Source organism: Phyllostomus discolor, chromosome 6 (assembly GCF_004126475.2).
Source record: "Phyllostomus discolor isolate MPI-MPIP mPhyDis1 chromosome 6, mPhyDis1.pri.v3, whole genome shotgun sequence".
NCBI classification, from domain to species: Eukaryota; Metazoa; Chordata; class Mammalia; order Chiroptera; family Phyllostomidae; genus Phyllostomus; species Phyllostomus discolor.
The window spans coordinates 13,243,257-13,264,699 of NC_040908.2; the positions used below are offsets into that span (position 1 = coordinate 13,243,257).

General features: G+C 58.9%; 1 protein-coding gene across 6 annotated transcripts in view; it reads right to left on the bottom strand.

Moving 5' to 3' along the window:
• Positions 1–15,319: 15,319 nt before the first annotated feature.
• The window catches only part of DTNB (dystrobrevin beta), a 172,816-nt gene continuing 166,692 nt past the window's right edge, over positions 15,320–21,443 (bottom strand). For 5 of the 6 annotated variants that reach the window (XM_028516745.2, XM_028516744.2, XM_028516741.2 and 2 more), the window contains 3 exons: positions 20,776–20,829; positions 17,274–17,307; positions 15,320–15,506 (listed from right to left, as the gene is read on the bottom strand). In XM_028516745.2, coding sequence (XP_028372546.2) covers positions 17,303–17,307; positions 20,776–20,829 — 59 coding nt within the window. In that variant the 3' untranslated portion in view covers positions 15,320–15,506; positions 17,274–17,302. The remainder of the gene's footprint in view (positions 15,507–17,273; positions 17,308–20,775; positions 20,830–21,443) is intronic. The other variant, XM_036027737.1, reaches the window with a different exon arrangement.

Sequence of the window (21,443 nt, forward strand, 5' to 3'; positions counted from 1 at the left end):
TGCCTGGTATGGAGCCAGACAGGTAGCAGGTAGCACGCACTCCACAACGTCAGCTAATGCGCTTTTATCAACTGCGTCCTCACTTCCCTCTATTCCCTGTCTCCTGAGCAGAGAGAACGAGCAGAATCCCCTCAATAGGACGTAATGCTTCCGATGGGCTGTGAGACTGAGCTCTCCCCTTTGGTCCTAATCATGAGCCTGAAGGCATGAAGGCCAGCGACTGCTGTGCCGATTCTCGAGGCTCTCGGCAAGTCAGTGGCCGAGTGGGACCAGACCTGGACCCCCAGCCCCGCTCTGTACCCACGTGGAGTTTCCCAGAGGGCCCAGGGCTCCTGGTGCACGTGGGGATGGCTGAGGCGGCGGCCCCAGGCCTGCCTGCTCACCTGTCGCCATGCAGTGCAGGAGACTTTGGGCTCACAGCTCTGTCCCCAGGCAGGTCTAACCCCAGCCCTGTCTTTGCAGTGTCCTCCCCCGGCACAGCATCCCAGGTTCCCAGCGTCCAAAAGCACTTGGGAAATCCACCTGCCCCCCAACGTCTTGCCCTTTCTGTGCTTAGAGACCAAGCCTTTTATTATGCAATTAAGGAAGTCCCAGGAGCTGAACGGGACCTCTAGTCCCGGGCATACTGGGGTCCTCGACAGGGCAGGAGAGCAGTGGAGAGGGAAAGACAAGTTTGGGACGCAGGGACAGGTTGGGGTCAGGGCTGGGGGGTAGTACCTGGGCCAGGGGAGCCGATTTTTCTGACCAAAACTGGGGTTCGCATGTTCCTGGGGAACTAGGAGTAAACTGGAACTAGGAGGGGAATGAGAGGCCGGGTGTTCGGCTGTACCAGGGAGGCAAAGGCTACTCCTCAGTCACCCCCAGCCCGGGCCACTCCGCCGTGATGCTCAGGGGTCCCAGGGTTTGGGGCGTCTCACTCAGGGAGTGGCAGGAAGAGCATGTCTTAGGTCGCAGGGTGGCTGCTGGCCCTGCTGGGGGCTAATTTGGGTGCTGAGAAGCGAGTCCCCTCCCACCACCACGGAGGTCTTGGACAAAGTGTCGCCCCCACCCCCCTTCAGCCGGAACGAGGCAGATTTCCGGATCCGGTGGCCGACCAGACCCGCCCTTCCCAGGAACCAGCCGAGAGCAGGGCCCATGCAGTTGCCCATCCGTCCACTCCCCTCCTTGACTGGGGACGTCACCTTGGAGCTAGTTTTGTTTTTTTGTTTTTTTTTTCTCCCAGAAATCTCGAGTTTTTCCTCACCCACCAGGGAGGGGCCTGGACCTGTATTTCTAGTTCTCACAACTCTTCTGGTGCTAATCAGACCAGGATCTCACCTCCCCTCTCAGGCGATTTTGGTGTCGTATCTTGGCCTTTCCGTCCCATCAACTGCCACTATTTTGGCCCCAGATAAGAAGCGGTGGTAGGAAAGGAGATTAGAGGGATATTCTCCTCTGCATAAAATGAATACACGCATACAAATGATACATAAATTATATATTTTTAAAACCACATTTCTTAGGCCTTTGTGAGGAATGTGCTGTCCTGGTCAGAAATCTCACCTGGTACTTGGCACACAGTAGGTGCTTGATAAAGTAAAAACTTCTCTTCCTCACATCTCCCCTCCCCCACCTTCCCCACGTGGGGGGTGGTGAGAGCCTGGACTTCCCGGATGTCCCCCGGCTCTCCTGCCACCCTGCCTGCACACACCTGACCCCTCCTCCTGCACAAGCCCCTTCTGCAGAGGAGGGCAGCAGGGCCTAGGGCCTGTCTCAAGGGCCACTGAGTGACCCAAGGAAGAATCCACCTTGCACCGAACAGGTCTTTGGCGTCCTCGCAGGGGGTGCTCCTCAGACTTCCTTTCAGACTGGGACCGAGGACCGTGAAGCGGATAATGGTCATTTCAGCTCTGTGCCCTGCCCAGGTGAGGCAGAGCAGGGCGACGACGTCTCCCAGTCAGGTTCTTCCAGAGAGGGGACGGCTGAAGACACCTTGGCTGTCAGACCTGGAGGTCTGGGTGCAGTGGCAGCAGCCGGGGCTCCTTCTGGGACGGCGGGACCAGCAGGTGGGGGTGGGGGCCGTCCCTGCACCCCCATCCCAGGGACGGGGGACCAGGGAAAGGGTGCCGCCCCCTCTCTGCCTCCATCTACTTAATGGAGGTCGGGCTGGGTCCCAAAGAGGCGTTATTGAAGCTTTTATGCCCCCTGTTGTGTCACTTCTGGGAGCCACGTTCTCTCATCAAACCCACTCTTCAGGTTAAACAGGGGTAGTTTACAACAGAAATTAGGGGAAAGTTGTGGGAAAACTCACCTGAGTAAACAGGTTAAAATTACTGTCGGCAGCTCCTCAGCAGCTCAGCCCTGTAGGACTCGACGTTGGCCCCCTATGCAGTCCGACGGGTGCGGGATGAGCAGGCCGCAGCTCCAGGGGCGACCAGGACTCGCCCGGTGAGCCGGCTCCGCCCGGCGGGGAACCCTCTCCGCAGGCGCAGCATCTGCACTCCTCGCCTCCAGGGGGCGCTGGGTTGAAAGCCCTGTCTGTCACCCATGTGGAAGGGCGGGACCTTAGAAATGCTGGCTTCTGATTGGTCTTGCTGCTTTCAACATCCCGACGGCAGAGGTTTCCAGTTCAGGTAGGTGCCTGAGATCCTGCAGAGCAAAGAATGTGTGTGTGGTTTGTGGTGTGTGCTATTTTTTTTTCTTTACAATTGAAACTGAGTTTCCATTTAAAAAAATAACTCTATAAGACACCTCATAAATCTACACACCAGGAAACAAATCCTTGGGCAGATACATGGTTTAGAGCTAAGGGTCAGGGTCTACCGCTCAGCCAGGTCTTCCTTTTTCATGTGTCTTTGGTCTTTGACTGTTGCATGTGCATTACCAAAATGTTTTTGTACCCGTGGATGTATTCTATCTGCATATGAGACCGCTGTTTGTTAAGCTTCCAATGTCTGCCAGGCATGGGAGGGTTTGGCAGAGTCAGTGGTGAGGAGAACAGACCCGGCCCTGCCCTCAAGGAGCGCGCAGCCCTGAACCGGCGGTCTCACGCACGCCAAACTAAAAACGCCCTTGGGACGGTGAACGGAAAGTGGCTGCTGCCTTGAGAGAGGAGCGTGGAGACTCGAGTAAGAGAAGTGCTGAGGGCGGGGGCAGCATTGCCACTTCCCCAAAGAGCGACATACTGAAGTTAAACTCTCCTGTTGGGAGACTCCAGCAGGGTTCCTCTGAGCCCCTTGGCACCAGGCATGCGGTTCAGGCTCCGGCAGCACCAAGGTCCTCCATCCCTGCCTCGCCTGTGAGCCCTGGAAGGGCCTGGCCAGGGGGGCTCCGGAGCCTTCCCTGAGGTGGAGCGGCCTGAAAGGGCAGCACCTGCAGTGTCCAGAGGGGGCGCACTTAGTGGCAGAGGAAGGAGAGTAACGGCTATTGATCATTTGTTGTATGCGAAGCACAGTTCCAGGCGTCTCACGTGTTCAAATATAATCCTTATGACACCCTGTAGGGCTGGAATTCTCCTTTCGTAGGTGCACATAGTACGATGGGACCTGCGGTCACACTCTACACAAGAGCTGCATCAGGGGCCGTGCGCAGGTGCAGGCGCAGCTGCCCCTCTGCCCCAAGCCCAGGCTTGGTCTGCTGCACCCACAGACCCTAAGGAGACAGAGTCGGGAGGGGAGCCCAAGCAAAGCCTCCCGGGGAACAGGACCAAGCCAGGCCTCTGAAAGAGAGAGGGTGGGTCCATCTCAGAGAAGAGGGTGGGGCCTTTGCTTGGGAGCAAAGACAGAGGCAGAAGGAGGAGCCTAATCGAGGGACTTGGGGCCTGCAGGTTCATAGGGGGTGGGAAGAGAAAAGACTCAGAGAGATAAAGTGAGGCACGAGGTGGCAGTTCTGGGGAGGTCGTGGGAGAAGCCCAGGCAGCCTGAGGTAGCTCGGCAGGACTGGGTGACTTGGGACCAACGTGGAGCAGAAGGTAGGAATGCTTTTTGGCAGCTGGACCTGCGAGCCAGAGGGTGGTGAACAGACAGGGCAGAAGTGAAGGCACACGGGATGCTAGAACTGAGCCAGAGCAAGGGTCTGAGAACCCCCAGACCCCCAGCACAAGGCCCAGGACTCCAGGCGGCCTGTCTGTTCTAGGCAGCCAAGGAGACGCCATTTGGGCAGCAGGGCCCGGGTTCAAGTGTTGGCTCCTCTCTTACTCGAGAGGTGATCCTTACCGCCCCCTTTAGGTTCTCGGAATTTCTCTACAGATGGATACCCCTCTGCATCACCTAAACCACATGTTCACTGGAAAAGTGGTCTTTTCTCTATTATTTGGTAGGAACCATCTACGCAATAATTAGGTGCTAATCTAAGTCTCATTTCTTAAGACTTCGTGCACCCTGAGTCATCACGCATCGGCCGTCTGCTCTCTGAGAATCGGCACCACTGCGTGCTCTGCATTCTCTCTTCTAACTCTCTCTCCCACGTTCCACACCGGTGGGCGTGTCCGGGAAGGCAGTCCCCCTTCCGGGCCTCCCCAAGTGGGGTTACCCCCAGTGGTCATGTTGCAGGGTGGCAAGTTCCTTCACTCGGGCCGGGGTGATTGGGCCGTCTGCCCCCTGCCCTGGAAACACCTCTAGGTGGCAGTTGGCTCTTAGAGAGCCCGGAGGAGGTGCCCCAGCTCCTTTGGAGGGCAGCATCCGTCTGCGATGCTTTTGCTTTGGGGGGTGGGGGGCTGTGTGGCATAGTGGGGTTCATTCAGGCAGGCAGGTGATGATAGGTGGATTTTTCTTTTTTAAAAATATTACTTGTAGCCCTGGCTGGCATAGCTCAGTGGATTGAGTTTGGGCTGCGAACCAAAGTGTTGCAGGTTCGATTCCCAGTCAGGGTACATGCCTGGGTTGTAGGCCATGGCCCCCAGCAACCGCACATTGATGTTTCTCTCTCTCTTTCTCCCTCCCTTCCCTCTCTGGGAATAAATAAATAAAATCTCTAAAAAAATATTACTTGTAAACTTTGTTCAGATACCATTCTAGCATTTCATGAGCAATAACGAATGGACAGCGATTTCATTCTCTGTGGTAGGTCTGTCTATATTTAGTACATCATGGTCTGTAGGTATTTGTCCACAAGCACTTGTTCTAATCACCAGGAATGTTGGAGGACTACAGGTTGTAAGGAGACCTAAAGAAATGTGTCACCACCCCTGCCCTCAGGGAGCTGGCAGTCTGTCTGTTCAGGGAGATGAGAGGAACAGTATGAAAAAGCTCCAAAGTTCAGGGCCCTGTATGAGTCAACTGAGAGGAGATGGGGAACAAACATAAAGCCCCTGGGCTGGGTGGATGTTAATTTCATGACTGTGACAATGGTGAAGGCGGCTTGTTTGTCTAAAACTACTTGCCCTTTCTTATTATAGCCCAGGGCACTTATTGAAGTCACTACTACAGTCATCACTATGAGGTGGCCCAAGGTCAAGTCTTCCAGAACACCACCATATGGCAAATTTTGCATTGACGGCCAATGGGCTTTAAAACAGAGCAGTCCGTTTGGGGATGTGGGCTTTGCCCGTGGAGTTCCCCTGTGCTGAGTAACAGTGTGTACGGGGGCAGCCGACCAGGACCTTGGGGACTGATTATCTCTGGCTCTGCCCAAATGCTGCAGGGCTCAGCGGAGAGGCAGCTTGGTGAGGGGGTGGGCTGCGGATGGGTGTGGATGCTTTTCCAAAAGTCTGTGCTCCCCAGACTGTCTGTTGTCTCAGCTCTTAGTAAATAGGGTTGCTCTACTCAGAATCCGAGGGAGGCCCCCGGTTCGCTGCTGCTCGGAAATGGCCCGGGGAGGCGGTCTCTGGCTGGCGCTCCAGAGGATGCAGGCCAGAGCCTGACCCTTCCACACCCCTGTGGCCCCGGGGGCAACTGCCCCAGGACTCCCAGGCCTGGTCAGTGATGGGTGGGGGGGGGGGTGTCTGTGAGGAAATAGGGGGACCGGTAAAGCCAGATATTCTAACTTGTCCAGAAGCTGTAAATTTAGATCTCTTTGAAATTTTCTGGTATTTCGCAACCCATTAAACTGTTCTAAGAATAGGTCTGGGGTCAAAGATAATAAGTCAGATTGGGTTACTGCCTGTGATACCTTCCAGTTCAGACCCCAGACGGCAAGCAGAGCATCTGTCTCTTTAGTTCAAATGATAAGGACCTCACCTCTGGGGATGATGTGCTCCTCAAAGTGCTCTCTCCCCGGAGGGGAGAGTTGGCAAAACAGGCTGAGGCAAGAGCAAGGACCAGTGTCCCTGTGGGCTCACCAGCCGCCTCTGGCACACACAACCTGGAGGGTCAGACTCCCTTCCGGGCCTGGCGTCTGCAGTGTCAGGGACAGCAGGCGAAGGGCCCACGGGTGGGGAGGGGACAGAAATCATCCAAGTCCTGAGCCCTGTGTTAACCCCTCTGCGGCCAGGACACGGGCTGGTGCTGCCATTTCTTGGGCCCCTGCTGTGGGGAAGCTGGAGTAGACGCCCGGCCTCCCCAGGAGCTCCGCGGGCCCTCTGCGTCTACCGCTGCCTTTGGGGTTTTTGAAGGCGAACCCACAAACAGACGCACTTATTTGCTTTGCATGAGTTTTAGGTTGACTTGATTTTGTTTTGACACGTTGGTTCAAAATAAGATGGACTCTTTGGAAAATCAACTTGGAGCCCTTGGCTCCGCTTCGCCTTGAGGAGTTTGATTAAAATCGGCCCAGGCACGTGGGCACCCCACAGGCTTCCAGGCAGAGCGAGACCTGGGCCGGAGGAGGCTCTGGCTGGAGGGAGGGGAGGTGCGGCTTCAGGAGCCAGAGAACCAGTGAAGGGAAGTTTTATCCCAGGAGGAAAGCTTTACTTCAAAAATAGTCTTTAGCATGTGTTTTTAAAAACTGAACACACCGAAGGAGCTGACCAGGCATATTTAAGGCCTTAGAAGCGGGCATAGAAAACGGTGATGGAACTCACTGGAACTCTCTCCAGAAGCTGCCCTGGGCAGGCTCCGCGAGCAACGGAAGGGATGCGGCCACCGTGGAGCAGGAGTCGGCACGTTTCCTGTTGGGTCGAGTGTTGATGTCATTTTATCTGCCCGAGGCTGTGCCCTCCCGCCTGCCCTCGTCCCCTCGCAGTTGTCTGTGCACCGAGTTCGAGCCCTGCCACCCCTCACTTTGTATTATGGCGTCTTCACATCTATGCCCTTCTGCCTTGGGCTGCAACCCCTTGAGGACAGTGACATTTTACTCACAGGACCGAGTGTGGGCGGCAAAGGAAATTCTGCAACGGACGAAGGCAGAGCGGAGGGGAAGGCCCCGTTTGGCCAGATTAGCATGGGTCAGTCATCCAGTGACTGACCCTTGAATGACGGGCCTCCGGGAACTCGGCCTCTGGCCGGGTCCACTTCGTGCGCACAGGGGCCGTCCCTCCCATGGTCGGGGAAGCCTGGTGCCGAGACCCCGCTTAGACCTCGCTGCCAGTTCAGGAAGATGCCTTCTTTGTGACGTGGCTTAGGCCGGGAGAGTGGGCTGAATGCTCGTTTAGCCTAACACCGGGAGCTGAAGCACAGGGTCATCGCACATGTCCTCAGGGAGGACATAGACACTCTGTCCTTAGGTTCGGGATGATGCTAAGCAGCAGAACAAGTTCCCTGGATGCATGTTAACAGAAGGAAGCCCGGGAGGACCAGCCCGCCCCTCCAGGGCTCCTGCGCCTCCTCCCCGTGAGCCCCGGACCGAAGTGTCTGTCGGCTCTCCTTGGCATCACTGTCACACGCTGAGGCTCTCTCTGGCTTGCCCTGAGCGGCAACAGCGGTGGGGCTAGTGATGAAGTTCTCATTCATGCCCTTCCTCCACCGTGTCTCTAGGGGGACTCTGCCACCCGGGACTGTTGACGGACACCCCCTCCCCCCGCAAATCTTGTTGGGACCGAATGCAACAGGTGGGATGGGGGACTTTCAAATCCTGCCCTGCAAAGTCCAGGGGAGGCTGAGGAGCCCCAGACGTCCCCAGTGGTCTCTGCAAGTAAGGTGCTCCAAGTGCAGAGTGGGCCTGAGGGACCCCCTCCCTAAGCAAAGGTTGAACCTCTGTCTTTCCTGTCCTACAAGAGTCTGATAATACGTAGGAAGAACAGCAGAGCACCAGGCCCAGAAACCCTGCTCCTCGTCTCCTGGCTGCAGAGGCAGAGTAGGTCAGGAGATGACTTTACAGGCCGTTTGCCCGGGAGCAAGCCACTGCAACTGGCTGCCCGTGTCCCCCGGCAAAATACTTCCCTCGTTCCAGTCGCTCATCTGCCGGACAAGGGCCGACAGCGCTAGTGGTGTCCTTGAGGGAAAGCCGGGGATGAAGCCGGTGTGCTTAGCCTGCCAGTGCGTGTGCCACAACGGTTGCCTCACGCCGTCCGTCCTACCTTCTCTTCAGGGGTGACGTCAGAACTTAGACCCTACCCCAGTCGTTTTAGAAGAAAAAAACAGGGAATCTGGGCGGACGTCTCTCCACGGTGGTTTCTGGAACAGGACACCCAGCCCGCCCAGCACTCAGCTCCCGCCTTGAGCCGCTGTCTCTCTGCCCCTCCCCACCCCCAACCCGGACTTGGGCCATTTTCCCTTCCCTTGAAATGCTGCCGTGGCCCCCAGGTGAACGGTCTCCCAGGAGGGAGGAAGAGTTGCATCACAGCCAAACGGAGAGATGAGGTGGCCGTTTTGCTTCCTACACGTGTGGCTTCGGGCAAGCACTTGACCTCTTCCAGAGCCTTGTGTCCCTGGGCATCGGGGCCATCGATGCCCTAGCTCTGCTGGCTGGAGGACGCTGACTTAGATCGCATACGGAGACCCATCTGGCACGGTGCAGGCGCGTCACAGAGGTCCGTCCCCTGCCCCTAGCAGCGAAGCTGTCTTAAGGAAGCCCGCCTGGTTCTCCTCGCCCAGTGACGTCAGCACGCCCAGTGACGTCAGCGCGCCCAGTGTCCAAGTATCTTACAGAACTACAATTCTGTGTGTGACCACCTTGCTGTTTTACTGTTCAGTATTTTCCTTCATTTACTCCCTCCTAGACGTCTTCCAGCAGCTCTGCTGGCCGGTTTCTCAAGGGGGACTTCCGTTTTCTTCCTCTGCACAGCGCTGTGCAGCCTGGGGTGGGAGCAGAGGGGGGCTGCCTGTGGCTTCTGCGTGCCTCCGCGGCCCCGCTGGAAGCGAGTTCCTGCCTTGGGTGTGTCTAGGTGTGCTGAGTTGAAAGGCCTTTTTGAGGTTCTGTATGTACAATACAGCTAGAGAGTGACCTTGCCCAGGGAGCTGGCTCCCTTGATAGAATATGCAGGGGAAGAGAGGCCCAATCCCTGTCATAAAGTGGGAGCTGGGAAAGCCCAGCTAGGAACAGGGTGAGGTGGGCCTTGGGCAGGTCAGGAGGGTAGGGGCCTCTGCAAACAAATGTTAAACAAGGGCCTCTCCCTGCTCCACCCAAGCTTTAAACCCCACAGTTTGCAAAGTTTGGCTCGAGGCCTTCCGATGACCCCAGTCTAATTTCCCTCTCCAGTGGTGGCTGAAGGCAAGAAGATAAGTGACTCCTTAAATCAGACAACCCCAGGGGAAATTCCATCCATGCCCTCAGAGGCTGGAGCTGAGCTCTAGAAACCAGGCCCAGGTCAGGGTGGGCCGGGGAGGGGAGGGAGGGGCTGGGGAGATAAGGCCCCTGCCTTCTGGAGCCGAGATCCGTGCCTGGGGCAGGGGCTGGGGCAGGAGTGAAGGATTCCAGTGGGAGGTTGGGCAGCCTGGTCCCCATCCTGGCTAGGGGTGAAAAGCCAGGGGGCAAAGAAAGTCGTGGCCACGATAGGACAAAGGAATGAGATGCCCCAAGCCTAGGGTCGAAGGTTGAGGAGAATCCACCCAACCCTCCTTTCTCCATCTGTCCCCATCTTCCCCGTCTTCCCCTGCAGCCCAGGCTCCCAGACCCCAGTATCAAACGTCCCTCCTGAGCCCACGCTCTGCCTCTTCCCATCCTCTTCCTCTTAGAGTCCCCTCTCCCTGGGCCTCCAGTCCACGCATTCCTCTCTTCGCCCCACTGCTCCACGTGCCTCGGTCCTTGGTTCCCCTCCTCTGAATGGACTCCCAAGGCAGGGTGGGTGGCAAAGGGTGAACAGGGGGATGGTTGCCTAGGCGATAAGGAAAGTAGGACGAACACCTGGCCAGTGGAAGGGGGGGACCTTCAGAGGCTTCACACATGGAGGCTTCTGTCACACTCACCTGTCATCCCCCCCTCAGTCCCATCCTGAGGAGCTGGTCCAGAAGGAAGCCCCCGCTGACTCCCTCACAGCCAGCATCTGCTGGCTCCTACCCAGCCCCAGGGCTGCCTCTCTGCACCCCCCTCTCCACTGGCTGCTTCCTCTCTGCATGCCTTCCTCCTGCCCCCGCTTAGAGACACAGCCCTTCCCTACACCAGCCCATCCTGGAGCCCCGGGGAGGTGATGCCTGAAGGTCAAGGGGCTGGGGCAGGCAGGGCCGTCACCCAGGCACAATTCCTCAGTGCCCAGGTGGCCGTGTGGAGGAGGGGCCCGCAGAGGGCCTGCTTTCTGAGGGAGCAAAATGCCTGACTACGGGGCCCAGGATTTGGAGGAGCGGTGGATGGGGAGGATTTCTAGATCTTCCAGGACTTCAGTATGGATCCAGGACCCAGGCTGGATCTTCTTGTTCGGAGACGGATGCCTGGCGTACAAAGATGCCATCTCTGACAAGGAGGTGCAGAGACTAGGTGACAAAGGGCTTGGGACTGGGCCATGGCGGCGCCGGCGTGGCCCACGACCTGGGACCGGAATGGAAAGCCCGCTGTGCACAGGCGATCTTGAGGCCCACCGCTGCACACGCCCTCTCCCCCTCCCGCGGCCCCCGGAGTCAGGTGCGGAGTCCAAGGCTTTACTTCCCTCGGGCCAAGTCCTAGCCCCTGCGCCCTAAACCTTGTAAGCCAGAAGGGCCCTCGGGCGCGTGTGTGCGCATGCGCACGGCGGACTCCCGGCGCCCCTCGCCAAAATTGGGTGGAGTGTGCCTTCCCCGCCACCCTCTCACAGGCTGCAGCCTCTTAACTCTGATCGGGAGATGGGGCAATGGCCGTAGGCTGACATGCTAACATGTTTTTCCGTTGCTTGGCTGAGGGCTGTTGCTGAAGCTGGAGGGGATTCCGGCTGTAATTGGTTATGACTGGTACTAACTCATTGGCTGGCCACGCGCCTGGGCTCCAGGCAGCTTTAATGTTTCTATATGTTAGTCGTGCCCCTTAAACTCACGCGGACGCTTCCCAGTCTCCTCCCCCATTCACGGGCCCAAAGATCGCCCACTTGGAGGAGTGACCATACATACCCCTTCCTCCCTGCCTGCAGGGGCCTCGGTTTGCACCCACCGTCCCCAGTCCCAGGGGGCTTCAGAGGGCAGTGCCGACACTCCAGACCCACTGCTCACTCCCCAGTTACGCGCAAAGACCAGGCTTCCACCTTAACCCTAAGGCCCTGCGTTCAGTGAGGCCTGCAGACCTGGGGAGGGGCCAGCGCTCAGCCACAGGCAGTGCTCATCCAGAAGCTTCTGGAATGGATGCCAGTCCACCCAAGGCTCCATGTCCCTTCTCAGTCTGCCTCTTGGCAGCGCTTGGATCCACTGACTTCAGAAAAACAAGGTGGCTACCTGGTGCCTGCCTCTCCAGTGAGTCCCAGTTGGCCTTCGGGTCTCCCTGAGGGATTCTACACCCTCAGACCTTCACAGAACTGGGAAGCGAATGTTGCATTCTGGAGCTGGTACTTAGACTCCATGCCCACTGCTTGTACGCCACCGCCCTACTCCCAGGGTGGGAGGCAGACAGGAGATGGCACCTGCAGGCTCCACCTGTTTGTAAACAACCCCGGGCAGGACAGACACCAAGCCCACCACCTGCAGAGGCCTGGCTTTCTGGTCGAGGCGAAGGGTGCAGAGAAGACACCCGAATACCTGGCATCTGCTGTTCATGGCTGGGAATGCCTGCAGCACCCACCGTGGGTCCGCTGGCCATCCTTTCCTCTTAGGACAATACCCACAGGGCTTGGAGCTTCCGCAGGCTGACGGTAAGTAGCACAGCTGGGGCTTGAACACTGCGCAGTGTGGAATGTGATCTTTGTATCCTGGGGAAAGCACCTTGGTGCACCAGCTCCAACAGTGGGGGCTAGGTGCCTGTGATGCCCCTTCCTCCCTCCAGAGCTGGGCAGGCCGGACCTCCCCCACCACTAAGACCTAGACCTTCCCAGCCACGAGGCATCTGTGAGGTTGGTCTTCTGTAAGTTCAAGGCCTTACTCAGGATGTTGCCCCCTGCTGCACATCTAGGGGAATGTGTTTGTCCATTGATTGTTGGGGACCAAAGGGAAATGGTGCAGGACTGCCAGTCACGGTGCATGCTCCCTAGGACCCCGGACCAAGAGACGTGACCGTAAAGTACTCCCCGCTCCCTACTCCCTTTCCTTCCTTTAGAATAGACAGCTGACTCTGGCCTTTCTCCGCCTGACTGGTGACGGCTTCTTGCGCTGATGTGGGTGCTTCTCCTCCTCCTCACGAATGGTACAGTGGTTCTCACAGGGTGGTCTGAGCACCCACAGCAGCAGCAGCACCACCACCAGTCGGGAGCTCCATCCAAGAGCTACTGTGCGAGAAACTCTTGGGGTGGCACCCAGCTAGCCACCTATTCACAGGCCCTCCAGGGGACTCTTAAGTTGGAGACCCACCGGCACTGCATGCTACCTAAGAGCCCCAGGTAGGAGGCCTCGTTTAGTTTTCCGATCCCCGTGTGGAGAGCCTGCCCAGGTACACAGGCCTTGCACCTACGGAGAGTATCTTTCCAGGAAGACGGGCTCCCTGCGTGCCGCTCTTCCAGCCACTGGACCCTGGCAGACGAGAGGCCGGAGGAGGCTAGATCTGGGATCCACGGAATGGCTCCTCACAAGCCCTTTCCTTCCAGAAGGTGCAGCAGGAATTCAGATGGCTCTGGGCATTGCCATAGCAACTGTACCTTTCTGAAGCTGTCACAGGCTACAGGAGCAGGGCGTAAGCAATGCAGAAGGGGGGCGGTGGAGGTTGGGGAGGGTGCACCAGCGGAGAAAGCTCACCCAGCAGATGAGGCTGTGAAAATAGATGGAACCTCAGCACAGCTGGGATTTACAGACCGGAGCTCGGTGGGGCCACGACTTGCTCAAGACCCAGGATGCATCTGGGATCTCTCTAGGGACCTCCGCAGCGACAACACTGCACGGGCTAGCCCTGAGGGGCCCGTGATGATGACAGCACACGCCACTTAGAGCAAGAGATCATCCACCGAGGTTAGATTGGTTCCTACACGGTCCTGGCCATCAGGGAGGAAGTGCCCGCTACGGGACGGCCACTTGCGTTTCCAGTCTGGGCTGAAGAAACGGACGCTGCTTTAAGCTTCCGATATAAATCAGATGCCAAGAAGTCAGGAGGCACCTCGGGGGCCTTAAATAATGGTGGACATTCTAGCGCTAAAAGAAGTCAACTGTCAACCAGAATTTATATAAAGGAGGAACACCCATGCACCGTCAGGCTGCCACCTGCATCCATCGCTGCGGCTCTCTCCAGTGCCGTCGCCTGCCTCCAGGTGCTGGCCACAGTCGGAGGCGGGGTGCTCCGGGCCTCCCCGGGGTGGAAGGGGTCGAGGCCTCTCCTCGGCACGGGCAAGCAGACGGCGAGGCAGAGCCTGCTGAGTGGCACTCAGCCGTGCCCAGTCGGGCAGCCTCCCCAGAGCAGAGTGGCACACTCGTGGCGCAGGTGACCACATGCGCCTCCGCTGGCTGAGCACCCCGCTGTTTGGGTGCTTTCAACCTGACTGTTCCTTTGGCTTTCGGGCTCCGCAAGGAGCAAGCAGTTCATGTCAGGGAGTGGGAGGTGGGATTCTGCCGTCCTCAGGGGCCGGGCACAGAGCGTGAGAAGTCAGGGTGGTGGGGGAAGCAGTCACCTCCGTGTCACCTCTGCGAGCGTGTTGTCGCCGCCCCATACCTCACCTCATCATGGTTCGGCAGTGTCCCCCAGAACTTTCCCCCGGGTCACACTCACCTTTGCCCCTGCTGGCCCTCCTGGCAAGCCCGGGTCCCTGCTGAGGGTGGGAGCACGCTTTCCCTCGTTTTTCTGATCCCAGAACCCCTGCTGACTCTCCGGGGCCTCAGCTCACTGCCGGTCAGGGTGAGCCCCCACGCCACTCCACAGCTGCTGTGGGGGGCAGGCCCTCCCCCAGGTGTGGGGGCTCCTCCCGAGGCTTGCAGGGGGAGAGTGCTTCACCCCCAAGGGGAAGCCAGCTCCCGCTCCCACTTTGCTCCTGCTGTCATCTAGCTGGAGCAGCCTGCCCTGCACCTGCCCTGCACCCCCGCACTTACGACGCCCGGGAGCGGGGCCTCCCGGGCGCGGCACTCCCACACACCGCCGCCGTGCCCTCCTTCAGGAATGAGTGATCGAGGGAGCGCAGAGGAGGGGGGGTGGGGAGTCACGCCTGCCCCTGCCTTACCCTGGCAGCTCCCTCACGAGGTCTCCATGTGACTCGCTGTGTACGGCGGGGCCGAGCCCCTCGCTCTGCACAGCCCTCCTCAGGCAGCGGGCAGGGGTCTGCAGAGGGGCGTGTGTTGGGGGGATGCGAGGACCAGCTGTGGGGCCTCTCACTTCATTCCAGTCACTACCCTTTATAAATATTTATAGAAGTTCTTCTACTAAAAATAACATCCTGGAGCCCAGGGAGGAGAAAAAAAATAAATGCAAAGCACCAGGACCTGGGCTCGAAGAGCATGTGTGCCACAGCAGAAGGGAACCCTGAGCCGGCCCGGCTGCGAGAGGGAGCGCCGCAGCGGGCAGGGCTCCCCCTAGCGGCCGATGGCCACGACGCCCTGGCGGCCAGCCACCGGCTTGGCTGCACAGAACCCTCTGCTGCAGGAGGAACCTCCAGGATGCGGCCCCAGCTCTCTGCTCCCCCTTCCTGCCTAGGCTACAGAGCAGCGTCATTGAACGTGGCGGGCCGGCAGAAAGGAGGCTATTTTTAGCTCTGTGGCCAGGGCGTGAATGTCTCTAGAAGAGAGCAGGGCCTGAAGCTGTCTTGAATGACAGGGGGAAGCAAACCTGTTTGTTTTTAAAGGTCAAAGGTAGCGGGGAAACATGTGCCCTGCCCCATCCTGGGGAGAACCCCCCAAGCCAGCAAGCCGCCGGCGAGAACGCCATCAGGTCACACACAGAGGAGACTTGTGCTGTTTCTTTGCTCTTTCCAACCTCCCCGTCGAGTCCTGGGCAGAGATGAGCAGCCGCCCGAGGGGAGCGGTGAGGGTGCTAGTTCATGCAGGACTGTGCGAGGGGCCGCCCACCGGCGGGGCGTCGGGTGCTCCCTCCCACTTCCCACTGGCGCTGGGCTCCCCTCCCTCTGGCAGGTGGTGACATCTGGCATCCTGCGAGTCCGATCCAGGTGTGCCGTGGAGAGATGGACAGGAACGCCCGTCTGGGGGAGGGCCTCGCCTTCCTCAGGCTGATGCCAGCTCACTCCGCGTGCCCGGTGCCTGTGCAGGACAGACGCACTGTTACTCCGGGTGCTGCCGAGGGTCCCCCAGCAAATGCTGCTCTCGTCTGCTGGGGACGAGACACAACGTGCAGGGCTGAGCTGCTGGGGAGTCTCCTTCCACTTTGGGAGATGCGGAGGGCGGACGACACTCACGCCCTCTTCAGGGAAAGGCATGCTCTCTTTTCTGGGGGCACCTAAGGCCTTTGGGGTCCCTGTGTAGGTCACCGGTTCGGGGAGTGTTCCCAGGGAAGGAAGAAGAAACTGGGTTTGAAGTGCGAGGTGCTGGTGGTTTCTTGGGAAGGAGAATTGAGGAGAAAGAAGGGCAGGGGGGTCAGAGACAGGCCTGTACGCAAGGGGCCGAAGAGAGCAGACCGTACAGGCCCCTGAAGGGGAGCCGCTGGAGTTTTTATGCTGTTCACCTGACTCTCTAGCACTGGGTGTTTCCCCTAACTCCTGACAGCGTCAGGGAACAGCGCTGGGTGCGGAAGACCCAGCTCCTATTCTGTTTCTGACACCAGGTTCCCCGGTCAGTCCGGTAGTGGGCCTCATCTGCACAAACAGGGGGCGGGCCACCTGATGTGGACCTGCCTTTCCTTGTCCCCCAGTTCCCGTGCCTGGGAGACAGGGGCTCTGGTAGGTTCCTGAAGGGCAAGTCGGCTCCTGACTCCCCGGCCGGCTGGGGCAGCCTCGGGCTGCTCTTGGCAAGGGCCTTGCCAGAGTGCACAGGGAGTTTAGGTAAACGCCTGCCCAGGCCCTGCAGGCTCTGGGATTTCCAGGCCAGCACGAGCGTTTCAGCAGCCTGGGCGCTGCCTCGCCATGGCCTGCAGGATCCGAGTTGGTGCGGGCTCACAGCCCGCAGGTGCGAGCGGAGGAGAGCTGGAAAGGACCCGGTGCAGGTGGGACGGGAGGGCTGTCAGGACACGGCCTGGAGGCCGCTCCAGGGTAAGACCACTTGGGAGGGTCCGGAAAAGCTCCTTTTCTGAGCTGTGAGGCCTGCGGCCCTGGCTTCGGTGCCTGAAAGATCTGAGATGGCCTAACTTTTAAGCGCTAGAGGCGGGGGAGGGGAGGGGAGAAGAGATTGAAAAACAAAGAACTCTCAGGGCTGCACCCAAGGCATCTACCCTTGGAGAGAACTCTTCTCTGCAACAGCACGGCCGTCTGATTATTTTTTGTGCTGTCCCTCCAGTGAGCACGCCCAGAAGCTGCGCTATCTTGCAACTGGAACTAGGGAAGAATTAAGGTCCTAAGATGGAAAACGTGTAAAAGACGAATTCCTCAAGGCAACGGGCATTTGCTGTGGGGAAATCTGTACTTTTATTATTAATTTTTTAAGGAGGCGAGAAGGTGCAGCATGGCCAGCCGCCACGGGGCATGGCTTGCCTGGCCCATTAGAGTTGGGGTGAATCTGTGTGATGAAATGGGTGACTAAGGTGAGGAGCCGCGGCAGAGGGAGCCCCAGGACATGGTGGCTCCCCGCCGACCTCTGAGTCACAAGCCTGTTCGGGCGACTGCATCCTGACACAGGTGACACCCAGCCCCGCCTGGGCCCAGGCCCCAGCACAGCACGAGAGGTCGGTCGGGGCCTGAGACCCGGGCCAGGTAGGTAGGCTGGTGGGGTCGGGCAAAGGGAAGAGGCGCAGCTGGGCTCTTTAAAGAAAACCCTAACGTGGGTCTCCACCAGTCAGGGTGGGCCTCGGTGGGGGGAGGAGGACCTCAGCTGTGAAGGGAGAAATGGCTGTGGGCAGAGAGAACAGTTTGCACTCACCTGGCTTGCTCTCCATCCGGGCTCCTCCGCTAACCTGGGTGGCAGGGACACAAACAACACACAGGTCACAATGAGGGTCTTCTCACCCCCCCGATCTTCTCCCAGGGCCTCCCTGGCCCCCGGCACCCATGGGCCCGGGGACTCTCCCGACCAGGTCTGCACCCAGGGGAGCACCACTACCCACCACCACCCACTGCAGCGGCCACACACCAGCCACGGAGACCAGCGCCTCTCAGGAGGAGGGGACACTGACACTGCCCGGAAACAAAGCCACCGTAAATCTAGGGAGCAGTCAGTTCGGGGACACACGGCCCACGTGTCCTGGGAGCGAACCAGGAGACCGTGATGGCACTGTGACGGGGGCAGCGTCTCCTTCCCGCAGACCCGTCTGTCCGGGAGTCACTCTCTCGCCCACCCTGGAAGGACGAGCACTGCCCGGACCCTCAACCCCCCGCCCCCTTTCACAGAGGGCCGTGGCTGCCGGCTTGCCAGACACACACCAGGCCTGCCTAAGTGTGCAAACTGGAGGTACAGCTCTTCGCCGTGGACAGCAGGCGCTGGGAGAGGGGATTCGGAAGAACACGGGAGCGTAAAGTGGGGTTCTGGAGCAGCGGAGGCACGGGTGGGGCTGGGAAGCACCCCGGGGTGAGTTCTGCTCTTCTGTGTCTGTTCTGCATCGTCTTGGGGGAAAGCACTCGCCACTCGAGGTAAGCGGTGTGGGATGCAGCGTCGGAGGGGGACCCCGACAGAGCAGAAGTGTTCCCCGGGGTGCAGCCAGCTGGCCAGAGAGCTGAGAGAGGGCAGGGAGAGGCCTGAGGGGGCGGATGTGGTTGGGGCATCCAGCTCCTTTCAGAGCATCCACTGGGCTCGCAGGGGTTTTGCACTGAGCAGGCCACGCCGCCTGACAGGGTGCCGACCGAGTTCCGTGTGTATTATGTCGGCAGGATCTCAACCCCGAAGCAGCAACTCTCTCTCTCTCTCTCTTTCTGGGTGACAGTTACTGCCGTCTGACACCCAGGTGACAGCGGCCGCCACAGTGTCAGTCTACCCAGTAAAAACTCGTGCCCAGCTCACGGCAGAGAGCTGGAAGGGCCACCCACGAGAACACTCGCCTTCAGAACAGCTCCCACGTAACAGCCGCAGAGGGGCATCCTAGGGCCTTTACAATGTGCAAAGTCAGGTATTTTTTAAAACCCTCTCTCTCACCCCAGCTCTTAACACTCCTCCCTCCCCGGGGATGACATGGAAAGCCAGAGAAACAGAAATTCAGGCATTTTCACAAAAAGGTTGCACACGGATAGAAAGACACTGGCGTACATACATGCTGAAAGTGAGAGAGGAAGAGGAGCTGCCGGTAGGGCAGCTCAGGTGTGAAGACAGAGGCCCCCGAGACTGGGAGACACCAGGTGAGGGAAACCATGGCCAGTCCGCAGGTGAGACGCAGCCTGCACCAGACTCGAACCAGGGCTAAGGGCTGAAGTCCACGGTCAGGGCGAGGCCCCGGTGGGCAGGGTGGAGTCCTCTGCGCTACAGGGGAGCGGAGGGAGGCTGGGGAGAGGCCATGGGAAAAGCTACTGGGGAAGGGAGGGTACATGGGGAGGGAGGCCAAAGTAGCAGCTGTTAAGTCTTCAGCCAAGAACATTCCAACATGAATGCCAGGGTCTGGCTGGGTTGTGTGCGTGCGTGCGTGCGTGCGTGCTTGTGTTTGCAGGCTGTGTTTACATAAGTGTAAATTTATCCCTGGGTATCTGCTCTTCACCTCCTGCACTGCAGTCCTCCTGCCTTCTTCTGAGACCCCTATGGGCACAGGGACGCCGGCCGTCCTGACGCTTCTCTGCAGCATTTCCAGACGCCTCAGACCACTGCCCTCCACTTCTGACCTTTGACATCCGTGCCGAACACGTCACCCTCATCCATTCATCCCGGCTCCTGTCCACCTTCTGAACGAGTCCAGCACCTGAAAGATGTCCCCTCCTCTGCCAGCTTCTCCCTTGGCGATGTCCTGTCCTGGCTGACGCACTCAAGAGCCCTCCCTGTCTCACCCACACGAGTCCTTGGGGCACACAGTGCTGTAGACCCCCAGGCCACTCGGCTTCCCCTCTCCCCTAGCAGCGTCCCGGCCTGCACTGACTCCCTTCTGCCCTCCCTTCCTCCACGTCACCTCCACGGAGCTGATCTGCTCTGACCAAAGCTCGGGCGCCAGGGCTGGAGAAGCCTGCAGGGAGCCCAGGCCCTGACACTGACTACCTGAGCCAGTTCTCGAACTGCTGAGTCTCGTCTGGAACCCTTCCCTCATGGGACTGTGAGATCCCACAGGAGAGCGTGCTTCCTGCGGCCGGCATGCCACTCTCTCCCTGACCAAGGGCTCGCTGGCACACCGCGCTGTGCATTTCACCGGACCCGTTCACTTGCTGACACCCTACTACGCGCCAGCTGCCGTTCTAGGCACTGGGGATACAACCTGAGCAAAGCGGACCACCACCTCTCACGTTGAGAGGAACCCAGCAGGGACATATTCGCAGCTGACAGAAGGGACAGCCAACTCTCAAATGTCCACAGAGGACTTGGCTCTCTGTCCAGTGTGACTCCAGAGCACCAAGGCTGAGCGCGTGAACTTAGGAGTCAGAGAGACCCCGTTCAAACCCGGTACCTGCAACTTCCTAACTACGGGATCTAAACTCCTCTGAGCCTGTCTCCTCATTGGCAAAGCGTTGTTCTATATCTCACAGGGTTGTTAAGGAGTAAAGGAGACTATAGGGGAAACCATTTAGCACAGCTCTGTACAGACAGGTATTAACCAGGTTTTACACAGTGAGATTGAGAAGGCCTTACAGGCAGGCTTCGTTTTATTGCACTTCCCAGATATTGCTATTTTTGTTGTGCAAACCAAAGGCCAGAGCCTCCACCGGCAAAAGGTGAGGACCAGCTTTACTGCCATACCCGCTGGCCTGCAGCGGCCGGAGCCGATCCCACCGCGTCTCCACCGTGTTGCCTGTGTGACCCCTCTGCGGCAGCCTCTCCTCATTGCTTTTCCTCCTCCCGTGAAGCCACCACGCCCTCCGGCCAGTCCGCCCACCACCATCGCCTCCTCCTCAGGACACTTTCCTGTGTTTGCCATCATCCACTCCAAGTCTGACGGTGAACTCTTCCCACCACTTGCCTCCTGTTTATTTTGCGTGTTGCTTTCCTGACTATATTATACACTCCTGGAGGCGAGGAGTCCTGTTCTGTTTTATTGTATCTGTTTCCTGTATCCCGATGTCTAGCATCTATCAGAAATCAGGAAGCTTTGTTGATCCACGGACACCACCACCTCCGGGGGGGTGGGGGGGGGGGAACTTGCCGGGCGGTTGGGCAAAGCAGGTAGGGGGCGCTGTGGGGGCCCGAACCCCCTGGGCGGCAGCAGCGGGAGGGAAGGCAGAAACGAAAAGGGGGGGGTCCATTCAGGGGCTAGTAGCTCTGGCTCCCACTCAAACTGGGGCTCCTGGTGAGCTGCCTTTACCTCTGTCCTTCCCATTCTGCATCTTCTCCTCTTCTTCCTCTGCACCTTCCTCCGCTGTGGAAACAAGTCCAAGGAGGCCCGTGACCCTTCAGCGCAGGACAAGCACAGAAGCGGGGCGGAGGGAGCAACTCGGGAGGCCTGGGGCGAACCCCCAGCCCAAGGCTCCAGGCCACAGCCCCCCCCGGGCTGCTCCCCCACCCGGTCTGCACCCTGTGCGCCTGTCCCCTGCACGGTGGAACAGGGCTACTCGGGAGTCCCGGGCCCGCAGAGCAGCCCGGTGTCGCCTACACTGCCGCTGGCTTCCCTGGTGGCGAGGGGGTGGCGGCCTGTCCTCTGAGCCCGTTTTCCCTAAGGGGGGACACCTGCGGGGGACACGCCGAGCATCTTCCCATCAGGTTGAAAGTGCATGCCGGGGAAAACCTAGACTGACGCCGAGTCCGGAAAGACGAACGGACCACTAGGGGTTTTCAGCTGACAAGTCTTAAAATGACTGAACACAGCGATGTGGCTGAGAAAAAAATACAGTCTAAGGCTGCTTCCCCAAGGGTCCCTCAGGGAGGTCATGGGTCACTGTGCTCTGGAGAGAGGGCCTCCCCTGTGGTGTGGAGCGCCCAGCCCTGGGGCCTCTGAACTGGGGCCTGGAAACGCCGGCGACTTCCCCGGGCGGC